The sequence below is a fragment of the Mirounga angustirostris genome, unplaced genomic scaffold (assembly GCF_029215605.1).
Source record: "Mirounga angustirostris isolate CCGP_5_RB_7025 unplaced genomic scaffold, mMirAng1.0.hap1 SCAF_6, whole genome shotgun sequence".
In the NCBI taxonomy this organism is placed as follows: domain Eukaryota; kingdom Metazoa; phylum Chordata; class Mammalia; order Carnivora; family Phocidae; genus Mirounga; species Mirounga angustirostris.
The window spans coordinates 15,658,633-15,684,563 of NW_026991714.1; the positions used below are offsets into that span (position 1 = coordinate 15,658,633).

Here is a 25,931-nt window from a genome sequence, read left to right on the forward strand (position 1 = left end):
TGAAGCAAGGGCTACACAGTGGCAGAGATGAATGCAACCTGACATTCCACGTGCATTGTGGCATAGCTCATTGCTTTCCAGGCATCTGTGGAAAACACACCACCTCTCAGGTCTGCCGCCTAAGACGTGTTCTCACTGAACCATAACCTAGCAGTGGTTCTCAAGTTGGAATACCAAATGACAGAAGGAGATGTGGTCAGGAGTTACCTAGACTGTTCCAACATTTTTAAACATCCTGGTGATGATTTGTGGGAAGGATGCATAGACAGGGGAAAAGAAAATCAGGAAGAAGCTGTATTTTTCATTTACAAAATGATACTGGGAGGTTGTCAGAAAAGCAACTAGATAACATACATTAGAACTCAAGAAGCAACAACTGCGTTTTAATTTTCTAATGGGAGAAACCAATAAGGTATAAATTCCTCAGTTTACACCAGGAGTTAAAAGAAAATCATTGCCTACTTATTGGTTCATTTTGTAAATTGAGATCAATGAAATTCTCTGAACAACAGCATGAAATCAATCGTAAAATAGCATATAATTCATGGCCGGTATTGTAAATTATACTTTGCTTGACAGTAATCGGTGAGGTTTCCATGCGCTGGGATGCATTTCCGTGTAACACGTCTCAGGATGATGCCTGTGGATCCATTTCTAATGCATATTAGAGTGATCTGTTTTTCCCTGTCTACAACTCCCCGTGTTTGATCTTATGCAAATGATGCAATCAAGCAAATGGAAAACAAGATGTTATTGCTAAGGGGCTCTGACAAACAGTGGCCTTATATGTTTTCAGGGTTCCCCCACCCTCCATTGCCCCGACTCAGATTTGTGTACATACCTGCAATTGTTTGAATCCATTGATCCATTACATTGCCCTTGAAGGGCCTAATCACTTCTGTAGAGACGGATTATCAAATCAGTTGCAGTTAGGCAGGGAAGAGAGAGTTATCATTATAGTCCTCTTTGCTTTACATTATAAATTGGTGGCTTTGTTTATGCTCATTCCCAAAGAATGCCTTAGTCCTGCCTCCCGGATAACCCTCTTTTTCACTTTTTAAAACTGACTCTTGGGCGCCTGGGTGGCTCAGTTGGTTAAGCAACTGCCTTCGGCTCAGGTCATGATCCTGGAGTCCCGGGATCGAGTCCCGCATCGGGCTCCTTGCTCGGCGAGGAGTCTGCTTCTCCCTCTGACCCTCCGCACCTCATGCTTTCCTCTCTCTCTCAAATAAATAAATAAAATCTTAAAAAAAAAAAAAAAAACTGACTCTTTAAGAAAAACCCTCATTCCGTTTGTTCCTTTTCAGACACAGTATTACTCTTTTTTCCCCCACCTGATGCTGCCTCCCCTTTTCTTACCACAGTTTTTTCCCCTTTTGCTCACATCTCCTCTTGTTTCACCAAGGATTTCCCAGTCGGGCCACCTGTGCAGCTTCCTGTCCCATGTATCATGTTAGATACTATCCCCTTCTTTTTTTCATGCCTCATTATTCAAAGGACGCGAGTGACACTTCATCTTCTTATGGAAATACATTGAGAATAATCCACTTCGGGGTGGACAGTATAGGCATAAAAATGACTTGGAAGTCAAAAAAGCTATTTAATCAGTCTGGCTTTCTTTGCACTATTGAGTTTATAGGTTTTTAAATTCTCAGAATCAAAAGAAAATCCTCAATTCCTATTGTAGCAAAGGCACACTGAACAAAGCAGATTTCCCAAACTAGAAACGTGGCCCACCCAATTTGTGTCTGTGTGTGTGTGTGAATTACCTTAAGGAAAATGATTGGAAAAATTTTTAATTCTGCATAGGCTTGAAAAATCTTGGCCATCATAAAAGCATAAATGAGGTACCAGTGAGCGTGGAGCATCTATAAATCTGTCGATAAGACATCTACCTGTATCTCTATTTCTATGTAACTGTTTATATCTTTACTTCTATAGCTACACTTGATAACTGACTTCCCTCCCATAAAATTTCGTAGTAAGAGAATCACAGTCATTCTCAGGGGTCTGCCTCCTGTCCTCTGATGGTGTAAAAGCTTCCAGAATCTTACATTTGGAGTGTGGCATTTGGAGTGCACTTTCCTTTTCTTTGCAAAAGGATCACTATTGAGATATCTCACTCAGATCCAGGATATCCCTTCATTGCTTCCATATCACACTTGGGAAACTTTAAATCCTTGCACTGTTTTCCTGGTCCTGCCTGCCTACCTACACCAAGGTCATTTCTTTAGCTGAGATCTGTCACCTCCCTGGGACTCTATCTTGGAAACAGGAGTCAGGGCCCCTCCTCCCAAGAGTTGGTACATGTCTTCTATCATTATTCCATCATTCTGGGAAATCTAAGGTGGTGGAGGCAAGGGAATATGCACTTCTTGGTTTTCCCAACATTATATCTGAACCCTGAGTAGTATCTGTTCCCCTCAATGACTCTGTTCAGGAAGTTTCTCTTGCTCTTTCTGCTCCCTAAACAACCAGCCACATTCTGTTTTATAGGTAGTACCTATTTTATAGATAAACTCTAGATTTATAATTTAATTGAGGGAAATTTAGATGAGAATTTAAAGGAGGGAAAAATGGGGGAGCAGGGAGAGGGCAGAAGGAAATAAAATAGATTACTATGACAGCCATATTGATCTCAGCCCCTGGGGCACTGATATCAAACATTGTAGGGGTTCAGAGGACAGAGCTATACCTAAAGAATCCAATCTTAGACCCCACTCAGTTCATCTAGAGAACCGGCCAAAACATGGGAGGAGGAAAAGAAAAGATCAATACAATGAAGAAAGAAATAAGGTAACAAGACAGTTATTACTGAGGAGTGACAAGGGTCCCCTTGAAATTGGAAAACCTAAAATTCTGGTAGACTCTTTCAATATGTTCAGCAATATTTCTCATTCACATCTCAGAGGTATGGGAAGCATTAGAGAAATGAGATGGTGAGATTTATCCAGAGCTAGGAATTGGGAGAGCATATATTGAAGTAGGTGGGTGAGGTGAAAAACTCTAGGGAGTGGAGAGCATGGCTCTGAAAGGAGTGATCAAAGATCATATCAAGGAAAATGCAAATGTTGCAAATAGTTTGAAAATGAGAAGGTGCTAAGAGATAGACCCTGTGTGGTGACAAAGGAGTGATTGCATTGATGTGACAAGAGGAAGAGGTGAAAGGCTATCAGTTTGTGGTCAGAGAGGGCAGATTTTAGATTAAGAATCTTGGAAATAGTTTCAAAGATGATCAAGTAGTGGGTATAACTGTGCTGAATGTCGAATAAATGAAGTAGAGGTGAAGGACATTACATTTGAGGAAGTTAAAGTTAAGCCAGATTCAGAGATGAGTCATTATTGAGGAGGTTGGAGTTGCCAAAAAGGAATTATAATTGAAAAGAAAACTGAGCCAATGCTGAAGTCATTGAGGAAAGGAGAAGTATGACATAGGAGGTATAAGAGGGCGTGTGTCAGCTAGGTCTACATTTTCTTAAATAATGAATTGATATTGGTAAATTATGGCTGTCCTCTCTCCATCTATACATGTATATACAGGCATATCATAGAATTTGAAAAATATATGTAACTAAACAATAAGTAAGATTTAAATTTTCTTTATGCCCTCACTCTGAGAAAAATGCTGTTGACATTTTGGTGTATCTCTATCCCTGTTACTTATGAAGCATTCATGTTTGAAAATTACTCTTTGGCATTCAGGCAAACACAAGTTTGCCTTTTTCTTAAGTTTTTTTCAATAGTGAATCTCTTTCATCTCACAATTACAGACCTTTCATTGACCTAACAATTAATTAAATTCTTGGAGATTTTTAGATGTTATTCTATTTCTGAGAAAAAGTTCGCAGTCTGGCTAAGGGTCATAGAGGTCTCCCACCTGTCTTGCCCATTCATTCACTCAACAAATAAAACTATGCTAAGTAGACATTATATCAGTCCTGGAGATATTGTAGAGTACATGATAGAAAAAAATATATATCTGTCTCCACTCAAGGAGTTTACATCCCCCTGGGAGGGATATAAAGGCAAGAAATAAATAACAGCAATTTCTGACATGTTTTGGTAATTATAATAAGTAACTAAACAAGGCAATATGACAGAGAGTATCTGAGGATGGTGGTAGCCACACTGTTGGATTATCAAGAGAGAATACCCAGAGGAGGATGAACCTGAAGAATGAAAAAAATTCAGCCAAGTATAGAAGGAGAAAATAGATTTCAGCTAGAAGGAATAGTACCTGCAAAGGCCTGGAGGTGTGATGTTGTAGAGTTAAAGGAACAAAAATATGTCTAGTGTATGGAAGAAATGAGAAGAAGTAGTCAGGTGTTAAGTCAGCTTGTATTTCACTGACCATTATTAGATTTCATTCTAAAAGAAATAGAGGGCCCAAAGCAGTGTATTATTCTGGGGAATCAGAAGATCACTCTTCACTAATGATCTTGCTTCTTTCTTCACTGAGAAAATTGAAGCAGTTATAAGATAAATCCCATACACTCCCATGACCATCTATCCACCAACTAGCATTCATACCCACGTTGTCTGCCTTCTCTCCTATAACTAAAAATTATCTGTCCTTGCTCCTTCTAAGTCCAAATCCTCCTCATTCATACTAGATTCCATTCTTTCATGTAATCAAGGCAAAGCTCCAATAATTCTCTCCTCTTTCATCATTACTAATTTTGCCCTCTCTGTGGGGTCATTTCCATCAACATACAACACATTTTTAATCTCATTTAAATTATCTTTTTTAAATCCTTGGGTGCTACTTACCTTCTCTCTATTGTCTCATTTTTCTACTTTACAACAAAATTTCTTGAAAAAGTTGTTTATATTCACTATCTCTGATTCTTCTCTCACTCTCTCACAAACTCAGTTGAGTCAGGCTTTGACACCCATAACTTCATTGAAACTTTACTGCACAAATACCAATGACTGCCATATTGTTAAACAATGGTCATTCTGTAGTCATCTTATTTGAACTATCACCTTTAAAACATTTGATTTATTTGACTTCCAGATACTATAATCCTCTTGTTTTTCTCGTACATTACTGGTTGTTCTTCCTTTGTTTTGGTTTGGTTTGGTTTGGTTTGGTTTGGTTTGTTGTTGTTTTTTTTTTTTAGTTGATTTCTGCTTTACTCCCAGAAAAAGAAAAAAGATACGAAAAAGATTTGAATCCTTTTACCTTTTCTCTTTTCTATCTACACTTGCTCTATTAGTGTTCCATCCACTTTAAATATAATATATATGATGATGACATCTCAAATTATATATCAGTCCAAGACTTTTTCTTGAAATTCCAAATTTATATTCAAATTGCCTAATTGACAACTCCATGTTTATCTAATTAATATCTCAAACTTGCCATGTCTAAAACATGAATTCTTTATCTTCCCCTTCAAAACTTGTTTTTTTCTGTGATCTTTTTTAACCAAATTAATGGTTCATTCTTGCCTTTGCTTAGGCCAAAAACCTTGGAGTCAGCTTTGATTCCTCTCTCTCTCTCTCATGCACTACCTACAGTGCACTGAGGAATCCTATAGTTTTGCCTTTAAAACATATCCAGAGATCCTTTTGGAGTGATTTCAGCAAAATGGCAGCATAGGGACTTCTTGGTTCGTTCCACCAATCCCCCAACCCCAGACCCCTGCCCAGAAACATTAATTTGAATAACTATTCACATATAAAATTACCTTCACAAGAGCCAAGGTTTCCAAATAAGGGATTATAGCACTTGGGTAAAGCACAGAAATAAGAAAAAATGCATTAAGAAGAGTAAGAAAAATCAATTCACATTACCTCTATTTATCCCTACCCCAAACCCAAGCAGCTCAGTACAGACCAAGACTCTCCCCATGGGAGAAGGAGAGTAAAGTGAACACCTAACTTCACTACCCCAGAGCTGGCCTGTTCAGCACTAGGCTGACTCTTAGGCTGACTCCCCATATGGAGCCATCATACTACTTGATTTCAAAATATATTACAAAGCTATGGTGTTCAAAATAGTATGTTTTTGGCATAAAAACAGACACAATATCAATGGAACAGAATATAGAGCCCAGAAATAAACTACGCATTTATGGTCAACTAATTTACAACAAAGAGCCCAGAATATACAATGGAAAAGGACAGTGTCTTCAGTGCATGGTGTTGGGAAAACTGGATAGCCACATGCAAAAGAATGAAGCTGGGCCACCATCTTACACCATTCACAAAACTTAACTCAGTGCACTCAAGTCTTGAATGTAAGACCTGAAACCATAAAACTCCTAGAAGAAATCATAGGTAATAAGCTCCAAGATATAGGTCTTGGTGATGATTTTTTGGATCTGACACAAAAAGCAAAGGCAACAAAAGCAAAAATCAACAAGTGAAACTACGTCAAACTAAAAAACTGCACAGAAAAAAAAAAATCAAATTGAAAATGCAACCTACTGAATGGGAGAAGGTACTTGCAAATTATATGTCTGATAAGGAGCTAATATCCAAATTGTATAGGGAAATCATACAATAACAAAACAGACAGATAAAAAAAGCCAGTCCTTTTAAAAAATGGACAGAAGATCTGAGTAGGTATTTTTCAAACAGAGACATATAGATGGCTAACACATACACGAAAATATGCTCAACATGACTAATCATCAGGAAAGTGCAAATCAAAAGGATTTGCAATGAGATATCACCTCACATCTGTTAGAATGGCTATCATCAAAAAGACAAAAAATAACAAGTGTTGGTAAGAGGTGGAGAAAAAGGAGCCCCTGTATGCTGTAGGTAGGAATGTAAATTGAATTCAGCCACTATGGAAAACAGCATGGAGGATCCTCAAAAAATTAAAACTAGAAATAAAATATGACCCAGCAATTGCACTTCTGGGTATTTACCCAAAGAAAATGAAAACACTAACTCAAAAAGATATATGTAACCTCATGTTCATTGCAATATTATATATAATAGCCAAGATTTGGAAACAACTTAAGTATTTACTGATGGATGAAGGATAGAGAAAATGTGGTATATACACAATGGAAGATTATAAAATAAGGAAATCTTGTCACTTGCAACAACATGAATGGATCTTGAGGATATTATGCTAAGTAAAATAAATCATATAGAGAAAGACAAATACCATATTATCTCACTTATATGTTGAATTTAAACATAAAATAAGCTTATAGATACAGATACACATCACACACACACACACACACAACGAGGAATGATATTCGGCCATGTAAAGAGGAATTCCTGCCCTTTGAGACAATATGGATAGACCTTGAGGGCTTTATGCTAGGTGAAATAAATCAGACAGAAAAAGACAAATACTACATATTTTCACTTATAAGTGTAATAAAAAAGCCTAACTCATAGAACTAGAGCAGCACCGTGGTTGCCAAGGGATTGAGGCCAGAGGACTGCTCCTAGGGGACAGGAATAGGGAGGTGTCAGTCAAAAAGAACACACTTCCAACTCTAAGATGAGTAAGTTCTGGTGATCTAAGGTATAGCATGGTAAACATAGTTAACAATGCTGTCTTTATACATGAAAGTCATTAAGAGAGTAAATCCTGAATGTTATCACCACACACACACACACACAAAAGTAATTATATGAAGGGTATAGAAACGTTAGCTAACCTTATTATAGTAATCATTTTACAATGTATATAGGTATCAAATCATCACAATGTACATCTTAATCTTATATATCTTATATGTTAATACCTCAATAAAGCTGGGGGGAAAAAACCACATCCAGAATCCGACCATTTCTCATTTATGACAAGCCTCCACTTACTTGATTACTACAGTAGCCTCGTAAGTGAGATTTATGCTTATGCTCTTGCTCACTATAGTCTATGTTCCACCCAGCAGCCGGGTTGATATTCATGAGATCCATCTGATCATGCAACAGTTCTGTTCAAAATCCTCTAGGGTCTTCCTAATAGGATCTCAGACTAAAACCCCAAATCTGTGCAAAAACCTACAAGGCTCATGTGATTCAATCCCTCATTAAATCTCTGATGTCATCTCTTACTTCTTTCTGCCTTATTCACTCAGCTCCAGCCACACTGGCCTCCTTGCTATATACATGCCCGGCGTGTTCCTCCTTCCAAGTCTTTGCTCTGTCATCTTTCTTGGAATGGCCCTCTCCATAGAATCCCAGATTTACTCTCACTCTTCCAAGTCTTTGCTCAATATGTCACTTTCCTGCCAAAGACTCCACTGACTCTTGCCTTTTAAAATTACCCAGAACTCTTGATTCTTCTTGCTCTGTTCTATGTTTTCTGTAGCACTTTCAATTATATACCACTAACATCCTTAAACCCTGTTGGACGTTTTAGTTAAAGCCACGCTGTCTCCTATCTTCTTCACCCATAACACCTTAGATGGTCTGGGGATAAACCCTAACTATGAATGCAGGACCTGACAGGATTTGGTATTTCAGTCCTGGCTCATCAGTCCTACTGGGCCTCGTAAGTAACATGACCCTCCCACACATACTTACTTCTTCATCCTGGTCTCTCCCATTCTCCAACTGGCATAAAAATGCCAGTTTTCCAATCCGTGGAGGAGGAGATTTTGTCACAGTAAAAACCAGATATCAATGGTAACCCTGGAAATAATTGCTACAGGAGGCTATTAGGCATTTGAAACAGATATTCCTGGTGAGTTTACGAGTTAGGTGATCAAGGTCACTTTCAAAGTACGGAAGTATATTGGGAAAGGGAGTGGGGCATTCTGTAATAAGGAGATACTGTAAGGTGATGATATCATGATGATGCAGTCTGACCTCACCAGCCTGAGGATGGTACTAAGGATTAACTAGGGTAACTAAGAACTAACTGATTTTTAGATGTGCAAGTCTGTCCCAGCAAACACAGACAAGCAATCATCAGGCCACATTTGAATGGTATGACTTCTTCACCGCCTATAAACTGGGTAGCCAAACCCCTACCTCAAAAAGCTAGAATGTAAGGAAGCAAGAAAAACTGCCCCATCACAGAGTCTGTTTGCCAAAGAACATTGTAGCATCCAGTCTCATTTGCAGCTGACCAAGACAATCTGAAACGGCCAAGAGAGAGGCTCATGCAAAATATGCCAAAGTCACTTGGAATCGACCACATGGAATACAATTTCGGCAGGGGCATGTTCTTTCAGAAAACTTAGATGTACTCTGATGTTCAAATACTACAGCTTTCTCCTAATTGCACTGACTTACCCATTAGGGATTCCTGCTTTACTCTGGGTCCTATGTCCTCCTTGATTTTGTTCCTGAAACCAGACTTAGAGATAAAAATCCCTAGCTTCCCCTGCCTCGGGAATGCAAGGAATTCAGACAGATGGTAGAGATGAGAAGCTGCCTCGTCACCAAGTTCCTGCGAATCAGAAGGAGAAAGTGAAGAGAACAGGGGAACGGCAGATAATGTGTTAGCATGTTAATACATTGTAATTTTGGCCAGAATTGGACCTGCTAGTAGGAGCTGTTCTTTGCATGAAATAGTAAATAGAGTTTACACTCATTGTAGCATATGAGACCACTGTTCTCATGATTTTTAACTTAATAAGTTTCATAGAACTTATTGGTCCAAATGAAGGTCTGCCAGTTCTGTCTGACTTGCGCAGACACGGTGAAGCTGTTCCTGTCATGTCTCTAGCAGCCCCGGGCGATACCAGTGCCGTACCCCTTCAGCCCCAGTTTTAAAGTGTCCTTGTAACATGTCTTCTGACCACATTGCTGGAGGGTGGCCACCTCAGCCGGCACCACTGAATAGCAGTAGGATAAAATTATAACAAGAACAAGTTTGAATTCAAAGCATTATGAGTCTCTTCTTGATGACCACTCTTTTGGTCTAGAGTAACTATATTAGGTGTAAAATTATTATTTTTGCCTTTTTTTTGGGATGATCTACATGTTTAACCAACTCACTGTACTTTGCATGAAAATCAAAGTGTTCTTTTCTAGTTTACTTTTGCTATCAGTGTAATACAAAATCTCTTTCCCTAAATTAGGTTGTATCTCATTAGTCTTTTAAATGTAGAATTGTAATGGTTCAGGTTAATGAGATTTAAAAATATGTGTCACTTAAATTGTGACTAGCTTATTTCAAAAATATTCCAGAAAATAGAAATCTCTTCTAGTAGTATAAAATTATGAATGATATTTAAATCTTGGTAAAGTTGACTGCACTTTGGTTAGATTCATCAATAAAATAATGGTTGAGTACCTTTATAACTGAAGTACTCAGGGCATTTCGGAATTGAATTAGTAAATTACAGATTGGTTTATTCTAATGCAAGGGAAAATGATATCCATTAGAAAGGCCAAAAGGAAGAAAGTACTAGGGAGGTTCATGGGTTCATGGAGGGAGAGATCATTACTGGCTGGGGTACTATCCCACTCTCTCAGTCATTGTTCATACCCAGCTCAACTGTGTCTTGATCATCTCATTCATTAGTTCTTTATTCATTTATTCAAACATATATTCAGAACCTACAATGTGCCAGGCACTGTGCTAGATACTGAGGATGAAAAATGAATCCTTCCCTCACAATATTCAGCTTAGTGAATCAGATAGTCACGTAAACAAATCATTATGATAGTGTTACGATGCTATGCACAGGGTGTGTGCAAATCTGGGGGAGCCAAATCCATGGAGAGGATAAGAGCTCCACCTTGTGCCAGGGGTCACGGCAGGATGTGTTAGGAACATCTTAAGAAAGAGACAGGCTTTTGCATTGAGCTAGACAACTTGAAGGTCAAATAATAGGTGGTCAGGTGGACAGGAGAAAGGAGTTAGGCAAAAGGAATCACAAGCACAAAGTCATTGTTGCAAGTTATGTATTTGCATTTCAAAAGCAACTTCCCTTGTCTTCAAATATGCTTTAAAAATCATTTAAATGTCTCATTTATTTTTTAGCAGAGTGGTTGAAGTAACTCTAAACTCAGAAAATGACTTATCTGGTCGTAGACATTCAAGAGGATGGTCAAATTATTAAAATGAAAAAGTTAAAGCAAGAGTTTAGTAAAAGCAGACCATTTAGACTGACACTTACCTATTTAAAAATAACTGTAGTGTATTTAAAGGATAAAACAGCCTATATCTTATTGCTATTGATTTTTAGGGTTATTGATTCTTGTTTTAAGCTTTATTTTAACAGTTCTAAGAAGTGGGAATGTAGAGGAGGAATTGGATCACCTGAATAAAAAATATAATGGTATATAAATTCTTTTTTTCCTCCACCCTCTAGATTTAGCAGTATTTACACCCCACCAGTTTGTACTCGGTGCCTGCACACATGTGGGATGTACAAACAGTTCCCTGGTCATACTCTACACAGCACAGCTTCCACCAGAGCACGTGGATTCCCCACTTCTGACCGTCCTGGATTCTAGAACTATATATGTACAGTAAGTAGAAATGTTGTCTCTGTCCCACATTGGTTTATGCAAGAATCCCAGTGAGCTCAATCAAGGGAAGGGCTTGTGACATAAAATTAATTTTATTGTGATGAAATGCATAGAAGTGATTAGTTCAGTGGTTCTGGGAACCTTTGATTATCACTTGCCAACTTAATTTCCATTTCGTCTCCATGCAATCAGGCTTAGCTACATACGTACACAGATTCTGTGCAAGCTTCAATAAAGGGAAACTGACCACTTACAGGACTGCCTTGGGCTTTCTGTAGGGGAGGTGTTATCCGTTATGAGTTGGAATTAGAGTCTAAATATTTATTTTCTTTTTGAGTATACACTAAGACCTTCTTGTTCCCCTGCAGTTGAAGTCAGAAAGGAACTTTCACATATAGGCATGTTCAGATTATTTTTGATATGAAATGATTCTGACCCATTTCCTAATCTCTGAGGTACAAGGTATACTGTCATACTAAATTGAAGTTTAACAAACCTCTCCTGCAACCAATTAATACTTGTTTACATTCATCTCTGTTGGTCTCAGTTTTCCCATCTGGAAAAGAAGAGTTTGGGCTGAGTAAATTAGGATATTCATTCAAGCTGGGAAACATTATGATCCATACCCCATTGTTCCAGGTCTGAGATGTCCTGTTGGCTTTCAGTGCTGCCCTAAGCTGAGCCCGCATTACTTACACCAAAAGATGTCCCACTACTCTAAGTATTTCTCAGTTTACCTGTTTCTGTCTATTTTACGATTTGTCCGGCTCATGTTCACTGACACATTGTAAGGTGTATGTGGAATATCCTCTACTTTTCCTTGTGCCTACCATATCCGATCCATCAAGTAGACAGTCTTCTGTGGCTAGGTAGTGTCCCATCTTATCCATGAAGTTTGATTTGACTACTTCAGCACTTCAGTCCTCAGCTTCTCTGTATTCTAGAGTTGCAGGTTAATTTGACATTAGATGGCTGCATTTTTTCAAGACAATTATGTTATTTCTCTCTCTCTCTCTCCCATTTCTCATAAATTCTCAAATGTTCTACTTCTCTCAATTTTTGTTCTATGGCTTAAGTTCAAAATTAAATATTCACACATTTTTTATATTATTAGCTAGTTAAAATTATAAGTAACTAGAAAGTAGGCACTATGCCATATTTTCTTTAGACCATTCAGAAGAGACATTCAATAACTACTTGGGTTTGTTTTTTTTTTAAGGTTTCAGTGTGTGTGTGTGTGTGTGTGTGTGTGTGTGTGTTGAGTGGCATAAATCCAAGTTCATATGCGTCTTTTAAAAATCTTGCACATTGCAGGTTTGACTTGAATGAATGATGGATAGTCATGCTATATTTTTCCATTCCCAGGTGGAAACAACCAAGAAATGTAAATGGGATTCTGGAGCGCTATATATTATATATTTCAAATCACACACATGATTTTACAATTTGGGATGTCGTCTATAACAGTACAGAACTTTTTCAGGATCACCTGCTACAATACTTGTCCCCTGGTAATAAATATCTCATCAAGCTGGGAGTAAGTTCATTTTACTCTACCACTTTCTCTTCCCTTCTCTTGCTGCTTCTCTTTTCCTTTGTCCCATCTTCTCTCTCGTTCACTTAAAAAAAAAAAAAAAAAAAACCAAACCCAAAATTTCTGTATTGCTATTGAGACTGAAAACGTACTTCACACCGTAAATGGGAATGGGATCTAATACGTACATATTTATTTTGTATTACACAGAATGATGGCATAACAATCTGAGTCATTAGATTTTTCCCAAATCTAATTTGGGATTATCAGAAATTATTTCTTCTTTGTTATTTCCAGAATGTCATAATTGGTAAGGGCTTTTTCTAAAGTGCCTGAATTAATAAGGTTATTTCCCTATGGAGCTTGTTTTCATTTGGAAAACAATGTATGGTATGAGAATTTAGGTCTTATATTTTAAAGTGATGGTTTAAGTGATCCCTAAATATTCTGGTTTGTTATGATTGTTATTATAGTCTGGTTTACATTACACTTCTATCTCAAAAGAACAGTCACTTAATAAAAACCCTAGAATCAACGTACTTTAGAGGTCTTTAGACAGACAATAGCATTTTTTAATGCAAAATAGCACTTTTATACAAAGGTCTTTTAAAAGACGTTGATATTACTGTGGAATTTATACTCAGTGGTTCCTTTTGTTTTTTGATGAAATATAATCTTTTTTAAGTTTAATAGCACATCTGAAAATAACTGAATATAAACATGAGATTGTCCCTATTTGTTTTAAACACACTCTTCATTTTATAGTAATACCTATATAAGGATATTTGCTTTGATAAATGCCATAGAAAATATTCTGCTCTTGATTATGAATAAATTTACATTTATGTAGACACTGTGTATGCATTCATTTTACTTAACATGCTCTTGAATGCTCTAAATATTATACCATGAGAAAATAAACTACATTCAATTATTGCTTACTGTCTGACCTGACATCCCAAAACAAGGGCAATCAGACAATATTAAAAATCCTATTCAGAATTGACTCTATGTGCCTAGGTATTCAGCACGCAGATGGGCTTATGAAGCAGCATCTTTGATTACTTAGTCGTATTACTCAAGATGTAGGAAAGGTATTACCTTGATTTTCAAAAACTAATACAGAAATCCACACTATTTTCAAAACAGTGGTAATATCAAAATCCAGAAAAGACTCTATTGCTTAGAAGAAACCAAAATTAAACAGAAATTGTTGTGCTCTTAGTTTTTATCAGGAGGCAAATGTCATGAAACAAAGTTCTACTCCCCAGGTAATTTTTAGGATATGCTGTGCTATCAGTGTAAATCCACTCCAATCTCCTATGTTTTATACATCTGTAATATCTTGAAAAATGAATACCACTAGATTGGGAGGCTGCTTGCCTGCATTTCAAGTCGGATTTTGCTACCAACTGTGTAACCAAAGGCAAATTCACTTAACTGCACTGATTTTTATGTTCTTTAAGCCTAAAATCAGGGCTTTGAACTAAATGATTTTTAATGTCTCTTTGAGCCCTAAAGTTCCATGACACTAAATCATTCTGTGATCCCAAACAATATTCTATGGAATCAAATAAGATCTGTCAGCCATTGTGTAATGTTGATGCAGAACGTCATAAAGATGTGGAAGTCCTTGCCCTAACTCTTGTTAGGAAAATAAATTTGCTCACATTATTTTTGATTTCACAGTATTTAGTAGTGGAGAAAATACACTAATATATTTCAGGAAGTAGTCAATTAAGTTTTTTACCTAACTCTATAACCAGTAAAATAAGTGAACCAGAACATTTTAGGTTCATCTTGGTGAATTGAAGGGTTATTGTATTTCACAGTTTCCACATAATAACTAGCTTTCAAGGTCATTAGATTAGTAGATGGAGATTAGGTTCTCAGCCAAGTGCAGTTGTCTTTATAGATAGTCTTAGCATGTTGAAAGTTCTGGAAAATAAAACATACAGATGGCCAAGCCCTTAAGAATAGAAGACGATACATGAGGATTCAAGCCACTGTGATTTACTCTAGGCTCAGAGACAGTATATTACTTCAAGTGGCTTCATTTAATTTTTCCTGTTAACTGGATTATACACTCGTGAAGGGTAGAGACAGCATCTTTCAAAATTCTATCTGCTGAGTCAAGCACAGTGTTTGGTAGAAACTGGAAGCTCAGCAAACAATTCTTGAATGAATGGATGAATGAATGAACGCTAAGTATATATATTTCATAAAGAATCTGAGACTTCTGATACGAATTAAATGATTTGCTATAAGGTGTCAGAATTGGGGACTGTGTGGATCCAAGCATATACTTTTTCTACTGGAAGAGACAGCATAACGTGTCACTACACTCAACAAATGGTATTGTGGAGTGTGGTAGCTCTGAATAAAGATAATAAGTCAGCAATTAAATAAAGAAGCTAGTAATACAGACTAGTAGCAAGATATGTACGGTTTGATAATTTTCATATTACAGCTAGACATTTGCCTCTTGATGAATGTTAAATGTTAAATATCTTTACTGGAAAGATTCTTGGAAATGATGAGCTTAATTTTTCAAAGTATCATTTATATATAAGATGGCCTTGTTCCTTTTCTTCATACTTTAAGGTATGCTGCATTCTTAATATCCTCAGAGCCTACTTATCTGAAAACCAACTATTGAAAAAGAGAATGCTAGTTTTGGATGTTCCTAATAGTCATCATTTCAAAATAATTGATACACATTTATTAATTACTCATTTCCTTTACCAAAATTCAATTCCCTATTTGATCAGAAGTTACTGGACATTTCAGGGTGGTACTATGACTTTGGCACTTAAAAATGGCTGTAACTGAGAAAGCTATAGGAGATGGGTTGAAATGCCTTATTGTAAAGGCTCAGAGGCTTTCAAAGACCTTGCCATTTCATAAAAGCATTTTTAATTAATCCCGCTATTTTGTTTAGTTTTTCCGAACCAGCATTTTAATCAGCATTCAGTTGCATTGCATGCAGTGGCCTCCGGTGCTGGTAGGTCAAACAAGATACTGATTGGTCTGATTTCATTTAGGTAATATCAGTTAGATTTGACCAATCAGAAGCAACTTTAAGAGTATTTTTTTCCTTATTTAAGAACTGCTCACTTCGTACCTCTAAATGCATGCAAAAAGAATGAGGAAAAAAAAAACAAAATAAAATATTTTGCAGGTAATACTTTTATCAATTCTGTTTTATTTGCAAGAAAAATTCTCTCGTAAACTCCCTGGATTCTTAGAAAGCTCCTTTGTCAAATTATGAGTTTATGGATCTTAGATGACATAGCCCATAGCCCAAAGATCAGTCCTTCCAAACCAGAGGATGTCTTTACTTATCCCAAAAGGCATCCTAAAATTCTCAAAACAAAGTAAATTTCAATTCACTTTTTATTTTTAAATATATATAATTACATGTCTTATAATATTTCTTTGGGGAAGTTAGCTGGGGACAATTCTTAGGACATAAAAAAATAATAGTGACAAGTAGACTATCTGAATTAAATCCCAGTGTATTATGGGTTTAACAGTAAGATGCTCCATTTTTCCCCTCCTAAGGAAAAAAAATCTAGGAACTGCAAGTAGATAGATTTATCTCTCTGAGGACTAAAAAGAATGCTCTTTCCATCATTTTCCTTTGATAATTCGGCTGTTCCACTTGGCCTCTTTTCCTGCCGTATTTTCTAGTGGACTTTTAGTATGTTTGAAATGTCTTTTTTAGTTTTTTCTATTTTAATGTTCAGGTAGTTATTTCTTGGGCTAACAATGACATGTCCTAGAGCTTTGAGTCATGGTTTGGCCACAAGCTCAATTGATTCCTCTTTATTTGCAAAGATTCTGTTCTCAGGAAGAGGATAGTTTATCTCTTCCATATATATGCACACACTGCAGCTGAGAATTAGAGGGAACCCACAGAGGTTAATTAGGTCCCAATCTTAATGCAATTTCACGCCCAAGCCACAGTTTAACCCATCAGAAACTTGCTTATGCTGATGAGAAATTATCCTGAAGATATAGGGCTACTGTTGTATTCTTACAAGGGAAGGTGAGATTGAGCTCCATGTCTACTGACCATTTAATATTTATACTTGTAATAAAGAACTTGAAACAACTTGTTAAAAGAATTTGAGACAACTTGTTAAATAGTATACTGCAACATAAGAAAATATCTTTAAAAATAAGTCAACTCTCTCTTATTTATGGGGAAAAGAATTTCAACTGTGTTAATTATCAAAAGGTTGTTCCCTTAATATCAAGCTGAAAAGCAAGGGACAGGCCCAAAGAAATGAAAAGATGTTTTAATTTTTTATGCTAGTAATATCTACATTCCCTGAAAATGGACTAAATGCCTATCTGCTTTTGACATTGTCCTATGATTTTCCTTCATTTTCTTAATTGGTTTTCAGTAAATTTTAGGGCTTTTTGAAATATTTTTAAATTTGATTGTGTAAATTACAACTGGAACCTAAAGAGATACTGAACAAAGGTTAAGTGTAGTTTTCAAATATCTATGTTATATAAAGATATGATTGCTAATATTTGCTAGCAAATATAGTCTGGAAAAGCCCTGTGTGTCTGTCTCTGCTTCCTGGAACAATATTTATCCAATAAGTTAGGTAGCAGAGATATTTTCCTAATACACTCAAACATTTATTTTGGAATTACTTGTAGTTAATTATGAGAGTACACACAGAAGTTTCCAGATTTTTTTTTTTTAAGATTTATTTATTTGAGGGTGAGGTAGGGGGAGAGAGAGTACACGTGCATGTGATCAGGGGGAGGAGCAGAGGAAGAGGGACAAGCAGACTCCCTGTTGAGCCCAAAGCCTGACATGGGGCTCGATCCGGCGACCCTGAGATCATGACTTTAGCTGAAATCAAGAGTTAGACACTCTGATTAACATAACAATAAAAAAATTTAAAAAAATTAAATTAAATTAAAAAAAAAAAGAGACACTTAACCAACTGAGCCATCCAGGGCCCTCCCAGGTATCTTTAGCATCCATGTTTTCATTTATGGCATTAGTTAATACCTTATTAGGGAATGGGAAGATTGTGTGATCACTTGAAGTTTGCTGGCCGTGTAATGAGCCCATTTCCTCTGGCACATAAGTAAGTGATTTGACCCTTTAAGCTATTAAAAGTCACTCAACAACTGCTATGTTGCTGGTATATGAGAAATACTATTTTATTCAATTTCATATTATGTTGTACTTTAAATATATTGGTTACACTATTGCAATAAAGGCAATTATATTTGCTGTGGATCTTTTCTTTTACTCCAAATCACTTGTTTTTATCCTGAAGTAATTTCAGTCTCTATTATTACCCTCATGCAGTGTGCACACACACGTGTGTGTCTGTGCATGCGTGCACTTAATTCCTTCTAGGAAACTTTGTGCAAGGCTGATTTCATCAAGGTTATTCACCCAGGCAGTAGATGCCCTATCTCTAGGCTCTAACATAGGATGTACTTCTAATTCATACATGCATACGTTTGGGTTATTTTCTAATTATCAGAGATGGCTGTCTTGTGTCCTGAAAAGCAAACTAATTAAATGTCAGACCTCAGCACTGAAACAAATTTATTTGGTGTTGGGGGGGGGGTGGATCAAGAAAACTGTATTTCAAAGTATCTGGAACTCTTGTTATGAATTCTCTGTTTCCAAGGCTCTGGACCCAGAAAACTTTTGCGACCTAGAGTGAAATGTGGTTTTTGCATTTCTCCTCAGGCTTGCACAGGGGGTGGGTGCACTGTGAGCGAGGCCAGTGAGGCCCTAACTGATGAGCAGGCACCCGAAGGTGTGCCAACCCCCAAAGCACACTCCTATTCACCTCACTCCTTTCACATCTCCTGGACGGAGCCTGAATATCCAAATGGTAAGTGAACTCTTTTAGCCTCAAGTTAAAAAGATGATTAGCAAAGGTAAATTAATATTCTAAATGGCAGCTTATATGTGGTGCTTAATTTTTAATGATCATTTTAGCACATAAAATACTTGAGATAGGATCATTGTCTGTAGTTGGGAGATTGTAGTTTTTAGGCTAACACACAATTTTGGTGGCTCAAAAGTGCTCCCTTTTGATAGTTCTTGTGTACTGCATCTTATTGTTCAATACATTCCAGGAGAGGTGTAGAGAACAGATGAGGATTCCCAAAGTGCTATTGTGACAGTGACATTATATTTTCAGTGACTTTCTGTTTCTGACAGTCCTGAGTTCATTCTCGGAGAGGTAGAGAGAGATAGAAAGTCCATGCACATCATGTATTTCAAAATGCTTTCGGTTGAATAAGTTTATCTTAGAAGAGACCAGTTGGAACTCTGTATTTTAATATATTATATGTAAATATGTCAGCATGCAGTTTTTAAACAGTGCATATGTTAAATATATATGTATTTATACTTGTTTAACTTCAAGTTGGTTGTGTATATTTCTAAGTGATATATACATCTTTGCATAGTTTAGAGAATTACATGAGTCAGTTAAAGTTGGCTAAAATAAAATCTTATTATAAAGAATTTGCAATAACTTGGAGGTAGAAATTACTTTATTCATTTATTGGAAATATCTTTAAGTTTCACACAACATACTGCCATCGTTCCACACTGATGGAAACTTATGTAACATCAAATTTTGTTCCCTTTAAGACAAACATCAAGACTTAAAAAAAAAAAAAAGACAAACATCAAGACTTTTAATATCCTAGAAATTGTTCTAAGTAGTTTGTTACTGAAAATGGAGATGGCCTCCTTTAGCATAGCCAAAAAGAATGGAAGAAAAAAACTGTAATTTTTTTAGTTTGTCTTATGTTTACTATGATATTAATTATTCCAGTCATCTTATTTTAATTAAACTTTTGGCAAATGCATTAGATATATTTGAGGTAATGGAGAGAGTTCAAATAATTAGAGTGAGTGATTATCTCTGCTATTGAAGTGATTCCTGTACTGTTATAAATTTCCTAATAAAAAAATAAATGGATCTCTATTTGATACTTATATGAAACAGTCAAAAAATCTTGTCTTACTTCGTGCTCCACAAATGCATCTAGCCCATAGGTGGCAGTGAAAATGTTAGTGATTTATTCCAATTGGATTGCTGTTAAATGCCATTGCATGATTTGCATCGTAGAGCATTTTCCTTCATACCATTGGTTTTAGCACCTGGAACTGCAACTGTACTCAGAATCCTAGGTGGACAAGAGAAATACTTTCTACATTTCAGGGAATACTTGCATACTATGTTTTGTGCATTTGCAAGCAGTTTTAAAATGTATTCATTGAACCAAAGAGAATTTGAGAGGTTTTGGAGATTTGTGTAAACACTTTCATTGTATTCTAAAGTCTTGTGTTTAATCACATCAGAATTTTCAAAATTTTTATTGTGGGGCAATGGTTAGATATTTAAAAAGTAATAGTGTTCATTTAAAAAGAAAATAGCAACTTTCACACCACCTACTTCTCTCTTCACTTGCCCCAAATTTTCCAGTGTTTGATTTTTATTGTCTAGCATCTGGAGAGGGAAAATCTGATTGTTGGAAAACACCTTGTTCCTCTATTTGTTTTTAAAGCCCCCATACTTCCCCCTAAAAAACTAAAGAATAAAATCCAAATTCTTTAGTCTGGTATTCAGGTCACTCCCAACTTATGACTCAACCTGCATTTACAGAGCCTTGTAACACATGTTCCTTTCTAGAATACTTATGGCTTACTGTAGGGTTGCAAGACGTGGGTGTGGAGTCAAATAGGCCTAGAGACAAATATTATCTCTGCTGTGTAGTAGTGTGTTACTTCGGAAGATAGACTAAATTCCATGAGCCCCAGTTCTCTTGATTATAAAATTGGCATTGACAACCCCTATTTTCTTTCCATCTTTACTGTGGAAATCTAACTCATTCCTCAGAACTAAATGTGGGCCTCTTTTTTTTTTTTTTAAGATTTTATTTACTTATTTGAGAGAGAGCGAGAGCACAAGCCAGAGAGGAGCAGAGGGAGAGGGAGAAGCAGACTCCTTGCTGAGCAGGGAACCCAACTTGGGGCTCAATCCCAGGACCCTGAGATCAGGAAACCTCCACCTGGATTTTTATTACCCTTTACATTCAACATATCCAAGTTGATTTCTCCACATGTTCTCTGCCCCTCTACCTGCCTTTTCTCCTGTGTTCCTCCTCTTCCTGATTAGCACAACCCAGTCACAGGAGCCAGAAACCTGGGTGGCATTCTTGACTTCAACCCTGGCTCACTCCTGACTTGTCTTACCACATGACCCTCAACTGCACTCCCCTAAGGAAGGTCACTGATATTTTTCACCCAGATAACTTCAAGAGCTTCCTCATACCCTGCAAAAATCTGAATTGGTTCATTCAAAGTCTATTTTTTGATGACCTACTGCTAGGTGCCATCATTCTGATGATACCAAGATGAATTTGCCTAATCCCTGATCTTAAGGATATTAGGATTCCTTAGGGGAACAAATAATCACAAGGTAGAGATATGAATAAGGTGCCAAATGTATGGAGAAGAAGTTCCCTGAGGAACCCTATGGGATGTGGAAGTGTCATCCCTCTGGGTCTCCATTAGGTGTGGCAGGTCCAGAGATACATAGGCATTTAGACTGTCATGTTGTGAAACAGATGCTTTTTGCATGGTTTTGCACATGCTGGGATCAGGATTATTAACATGGAAAAAAATATGGAGAAACAATAAACACACTTTCAGTAATAAGTAGTATGTATATTTCCAAAATATATGTCCATATGTGACAAAATATGAGAGATATAAAAGGTTCTGATATAAATGTCTAGTTCTTGCCTATCAAGCAAATGGTCACCTTTAGACAGCATGGCTTAGGAAACAGACTCTCTGCTTTTCATAAATGATTCTGATTTAAACAGTCACTTTCTACTCATCAGAATCTTGTGATATCCTGACCCAGTGGCTAAGAGAATGGCATCTTGTCCTTCTGATTGCCATTTTCTTCTTTGTCTCCCAACCTGCTCTACTTCACAGCTTGTGCTGGGAAGCTTGCTCTTTGCTTCAGGACATGCCTCATGTGCTCTGAGAATTTTTCCTGTCCTGGAACTTTTTGTTCTGTGCTCTACCAGCAGTTCTAAGAATAGTGCCTGACCCACATAATAGATGCTCAGTTAAAACTTTGCTGATTAGCACTACCAAAAGAAAAAAATAAATGCACAGAAAATAACAAATGTTGGCAAGGAAGTCAAGAAATTAGAACCGTTGGGCTATTGGTGGGAACATAAAATGGGGCAGCCATTATGGGAACTAGTATGGAAAATTCCTCAAAAAATTAAAAGTAGAATTACTATGCTCCAACAATCCCACTTCTGGGTATTTATCCAAAAGAATTGAAAGCAGGATCTTGAAGAGATACTTGCACACCCACAGTCACTGTAGCATCATTCACATTAGCCAAGAATTAGAAGAGACTCAGATGTCCACAGATGGATGAATGGATAAACAAATACCCATTTGTTTATATATATACATATATATATACATACATACACACAATGGAATACTATTCTGCCTTAAAAAAAGAAATTATCACATGCTACAACATGGATAAACCTTGAGGACATTATGTTAACTAAAAGAAACCAGTCAGAAAAAGACAAACACTCCATGATTCCACATAGAAACAGAAACTAGAATCTGGCAGGGGGTTCGGAGGGGGAATGGAGAGTTGCTGTTCAAGGAATATAGTTTCAATTTTGCAACATGAAAGGGTTCTAGAGATCTGTTATACAGCAATGTGCATTTAGTTAACAATCTGTACTACACATAGAAAAATAGTTATGATGGTAAGTTTTAGGTTATGTGTTTTTTTACCACAATTTAAAAAATATGATGTAGAGAGGATATAATAAAATGCAGTAAACTTTTAAACCAGAAGAAGAAAAGGTTAAGGGCTGTGTTAGTTTAAACAAACAAAAGTTTCAATTAATAATCACTTAAAGATAGATACATAAAATATACATTTGTTAAACCAGAGTGAGATCATTCTGTCTTGTGTAACTTGTTTTTCTCACTTAGTGTGGTGGAGACATTTTTCCATGGCAGTTAAGCAGACAGAGCCCAGCTTCAATGTTTCAAAAGGCAGTGGCGTCCCACTGAATAAAACCACAGCTTATGAGACCCATGTTTTATCAGTGGATATTTATGTTTCCATGATTTTGCTATTATAATGCTACATGCTGTTAATTGCCTTCTACCAAGTAGTCTGTAAGTACTCGGTCTTTATCACTTGATTCACACCTAAGGCTTTCTTTCCTTCAAATGTGTCCTACCGAATTCTAGTCCCTTGCTTCACTTACCTGCAAAAATGGTGGTGTGACACTCCAGCTCTTTCTCTAATCAGAGCGCTTGGCATCCACATTCCCTCTGGCAAAGGCGTTCTCCGCAGGCTGCTATTTCAGGCAGGATTTTAAAACCTGAATGGGAGCTACTTTTAGGAAGGTAAGAACCCTTTATTGTATAGCACCTGGACCTTTCCTTTGTCATATCATCAGCCATCAGTGAGAAGGGGCACAAAGGATTACTGTCTAATAAATTTGTGACCTGTGTTGTGAAGATTACAATTGCATAATTAGAATAATGCTTTTGAGAGGTTCCAAATTCTCATGAGCCATATTCCCTTTCAGAAGCCTAGGCCTTAGAATCTGTAAATATGTTTTTTCCTCACACTTGAAGTCCCCCTTGCTAAAATCAGCATCAATACTGACTTTACCAAACTTATTCCTCATTACCTAGCATAACGTGTAATGACATTTGAAAGTAATTAGAATGTTTAAAAAGAAAAAAACAGTAACTAGAAATATAGAATATGAAATTCTTATCCTTTATTAATATTCACAATTGCTTGTAACTATCCACTATCTTACTTAAGTAAATTTACTAGAACAGTTTCCCTGTTAGATTGTGACCCACACAAGGACAGGGATGTGACTTGTCCTATGTGGCCTTGATCACAGTTCTAGTGCCAGCAACTGGGAAGGTGCCAGTCATGGGTAGATGGGTATTAAATAGCTGTTGACGGAATTAATGTTTGCTGATGATAGGGACAATGATAACATAGTTATTGTGTGGATGTGAAAAGTATATGCATATGCAATTACACAGTACATGCAAATGCACATTTACAGCACGTTTTATAATTACATAATATAATTTGAAATGATTTCAAAGCCAGCAGAAAGGCATCTCCCTCTTGGCCTGCTGAAGGCTCAAAGGCCCAGTTGCTTGGTATAAGATTTTCTCAGCCTAGGGGTGCCTGGGTGGCTCAGTCGTTAAGCGTCTGCCTTCGGCTCAGGTCATGATCCCAGGGTCCTGGGATAGAGCCCCGCATCGGGCTCCCTGCTCAGCGGGAAGCCTGCTTCTCCCTCTCCCACTCCCCCTGCTTGTGTTCCCTCTCTCGCTGTGTCTCTCTCTGTCAAATAAATAAAATCTTAAAAAAAAAAAAAAGATTTTCTCAGCCTAGTGATTCGTTGAGATTCTAAAGAGAGTGTGTGAAACTGGATCTGCTTTGCATGCCTCTGTGTGAAAGGGTAGATTGTTCCTGCCATCAAGATTAGGTAATGTCAAGATGAGCACAGGAGAAGGAGAGCTGGGTACCCATTAGACAGGGTCCCAGGGACTTCTTGAGAAAAGAATGAGTACTTAAGGAACCTATGAAAATATTTTCCTAATGCAGCCTTTTGTACTGGGCTGGCTTTTTGAGAATTTATATGCGGATATGTACCAAGACAGTGGCAACTGTCTATAGGAACAGAAAGAAGTTAGGAAGTCGATTATTTTTGCAGACTTACACATAGTACCATGAAGACAATAGGACATTATTGAAAGAACATTTAGTTCAGGTTTTTCAAAGATTTTATTTATTTATTTGAGAGAGAGAGCGCAAGCACAGGGGGAGGGGCAGAGGGAGAGAGAGTCTCAAGTAGACTCCACACTGAGCATGGAGCTAGACATGGGGCTCGATCTCATGACCCTGAGATCATGACCTGAGCCAAAACCAAGAGTTGGATGCTCAACTGACTGAGCCACCCAGCATCCCCATTTAGTTCAGTTTTTAAGCATATATATGATTTCAGAAATGGGTGGTAGAGAAATAATTAACTACAGAAGTTCTATACACATTCTGTATATGTCATCCTTCACATTAAGAGATGATTAAGAAAGAAATAGACTTTTATAGTATATATACGTGAAGGTGTGTGTGTAAATACTATGTGATTCACCCATACAAAGAAAGAAGTATTTGATTTCCTACCAACACTGATGGTAATAGTTGTAGGAATAGCTACAGCTTAGAACTATGTACCAGGCACTTTAATCCTCACAACTAGCCATGAAATGGGTATTGTTATTCTAACATTCAGCTGTGGAAACTCAGATTTATAAGTATTAATTGCTAAAAACAACTAGTTAAGTAGGAATGTAATACAAAGCAGGGTGTGGATGACACAAAAAATTCATGATTTTATTCACTGTACTGTTTTGCCTCTACATTTTGTAGAAAAGCTCATAATTCAGGATTCCATCTAGCCACATAAAAATTTTTTTTTAGATGCTTTGACTTGTTTGATTCATCATTCTCAGTGACAGTATTCAAAATTCTTAAGATCTCTGTTCTGATTTTTCTCTGGTTTTGAAGAAATAACTATTTTTCATACTTTTTATTTTGAACTAACTTTATTTTTAAACAGCCAAAATGCAATTCTATTTTCTTTCCTGAAAAGGCTCAGTTTTAATAGGAGAAATGGATTATAGAATTCAGTGAATCACTTAGGAAAACTGCTTGACAGTTTTGAGCAAACCTTGTGTAACTTTTATGAAACACCTCCAATCAGTTTGTCAGGTAGAATTTCCCAAGCACAATCTTTTTTAGATTCCATTGAATCCATTTTTAGGAGAGCATAACAGTAATAAGGCATTATTCCACAATGTGAAAACTGTTCT

At 36.9% G+C, this 25,931-nt stretch overlaps 1 protein-coding gene across 1 annotated transcript in view; it reads left to right on the top strand.

Moving 5' to 3' along the window:
- USH2A (usherin) overlaps positions 1–25,931 on the top strand; it is a 701,438-nt gene that overhangs the window by 346,585 nt on the left and 328,922 nt on the right. Inside the window, exons 32-34 of the mRNA XM_045876094.2 lie at positions 11,253–11,412; positions 12,778–12,949; positions 18,684–18,831. Of these exons, the coding sequence (XP_045732050.2) occupies positions 11,253–11,412; positions 12,778–12,949; positions 18,684–18,831 (480 nt within the window). The remainder of the gene's footprint in view (positions 1–11,252; positions 11,413–12,777; positions 12,950–18,683; positions 18,832–25,931) is intronic.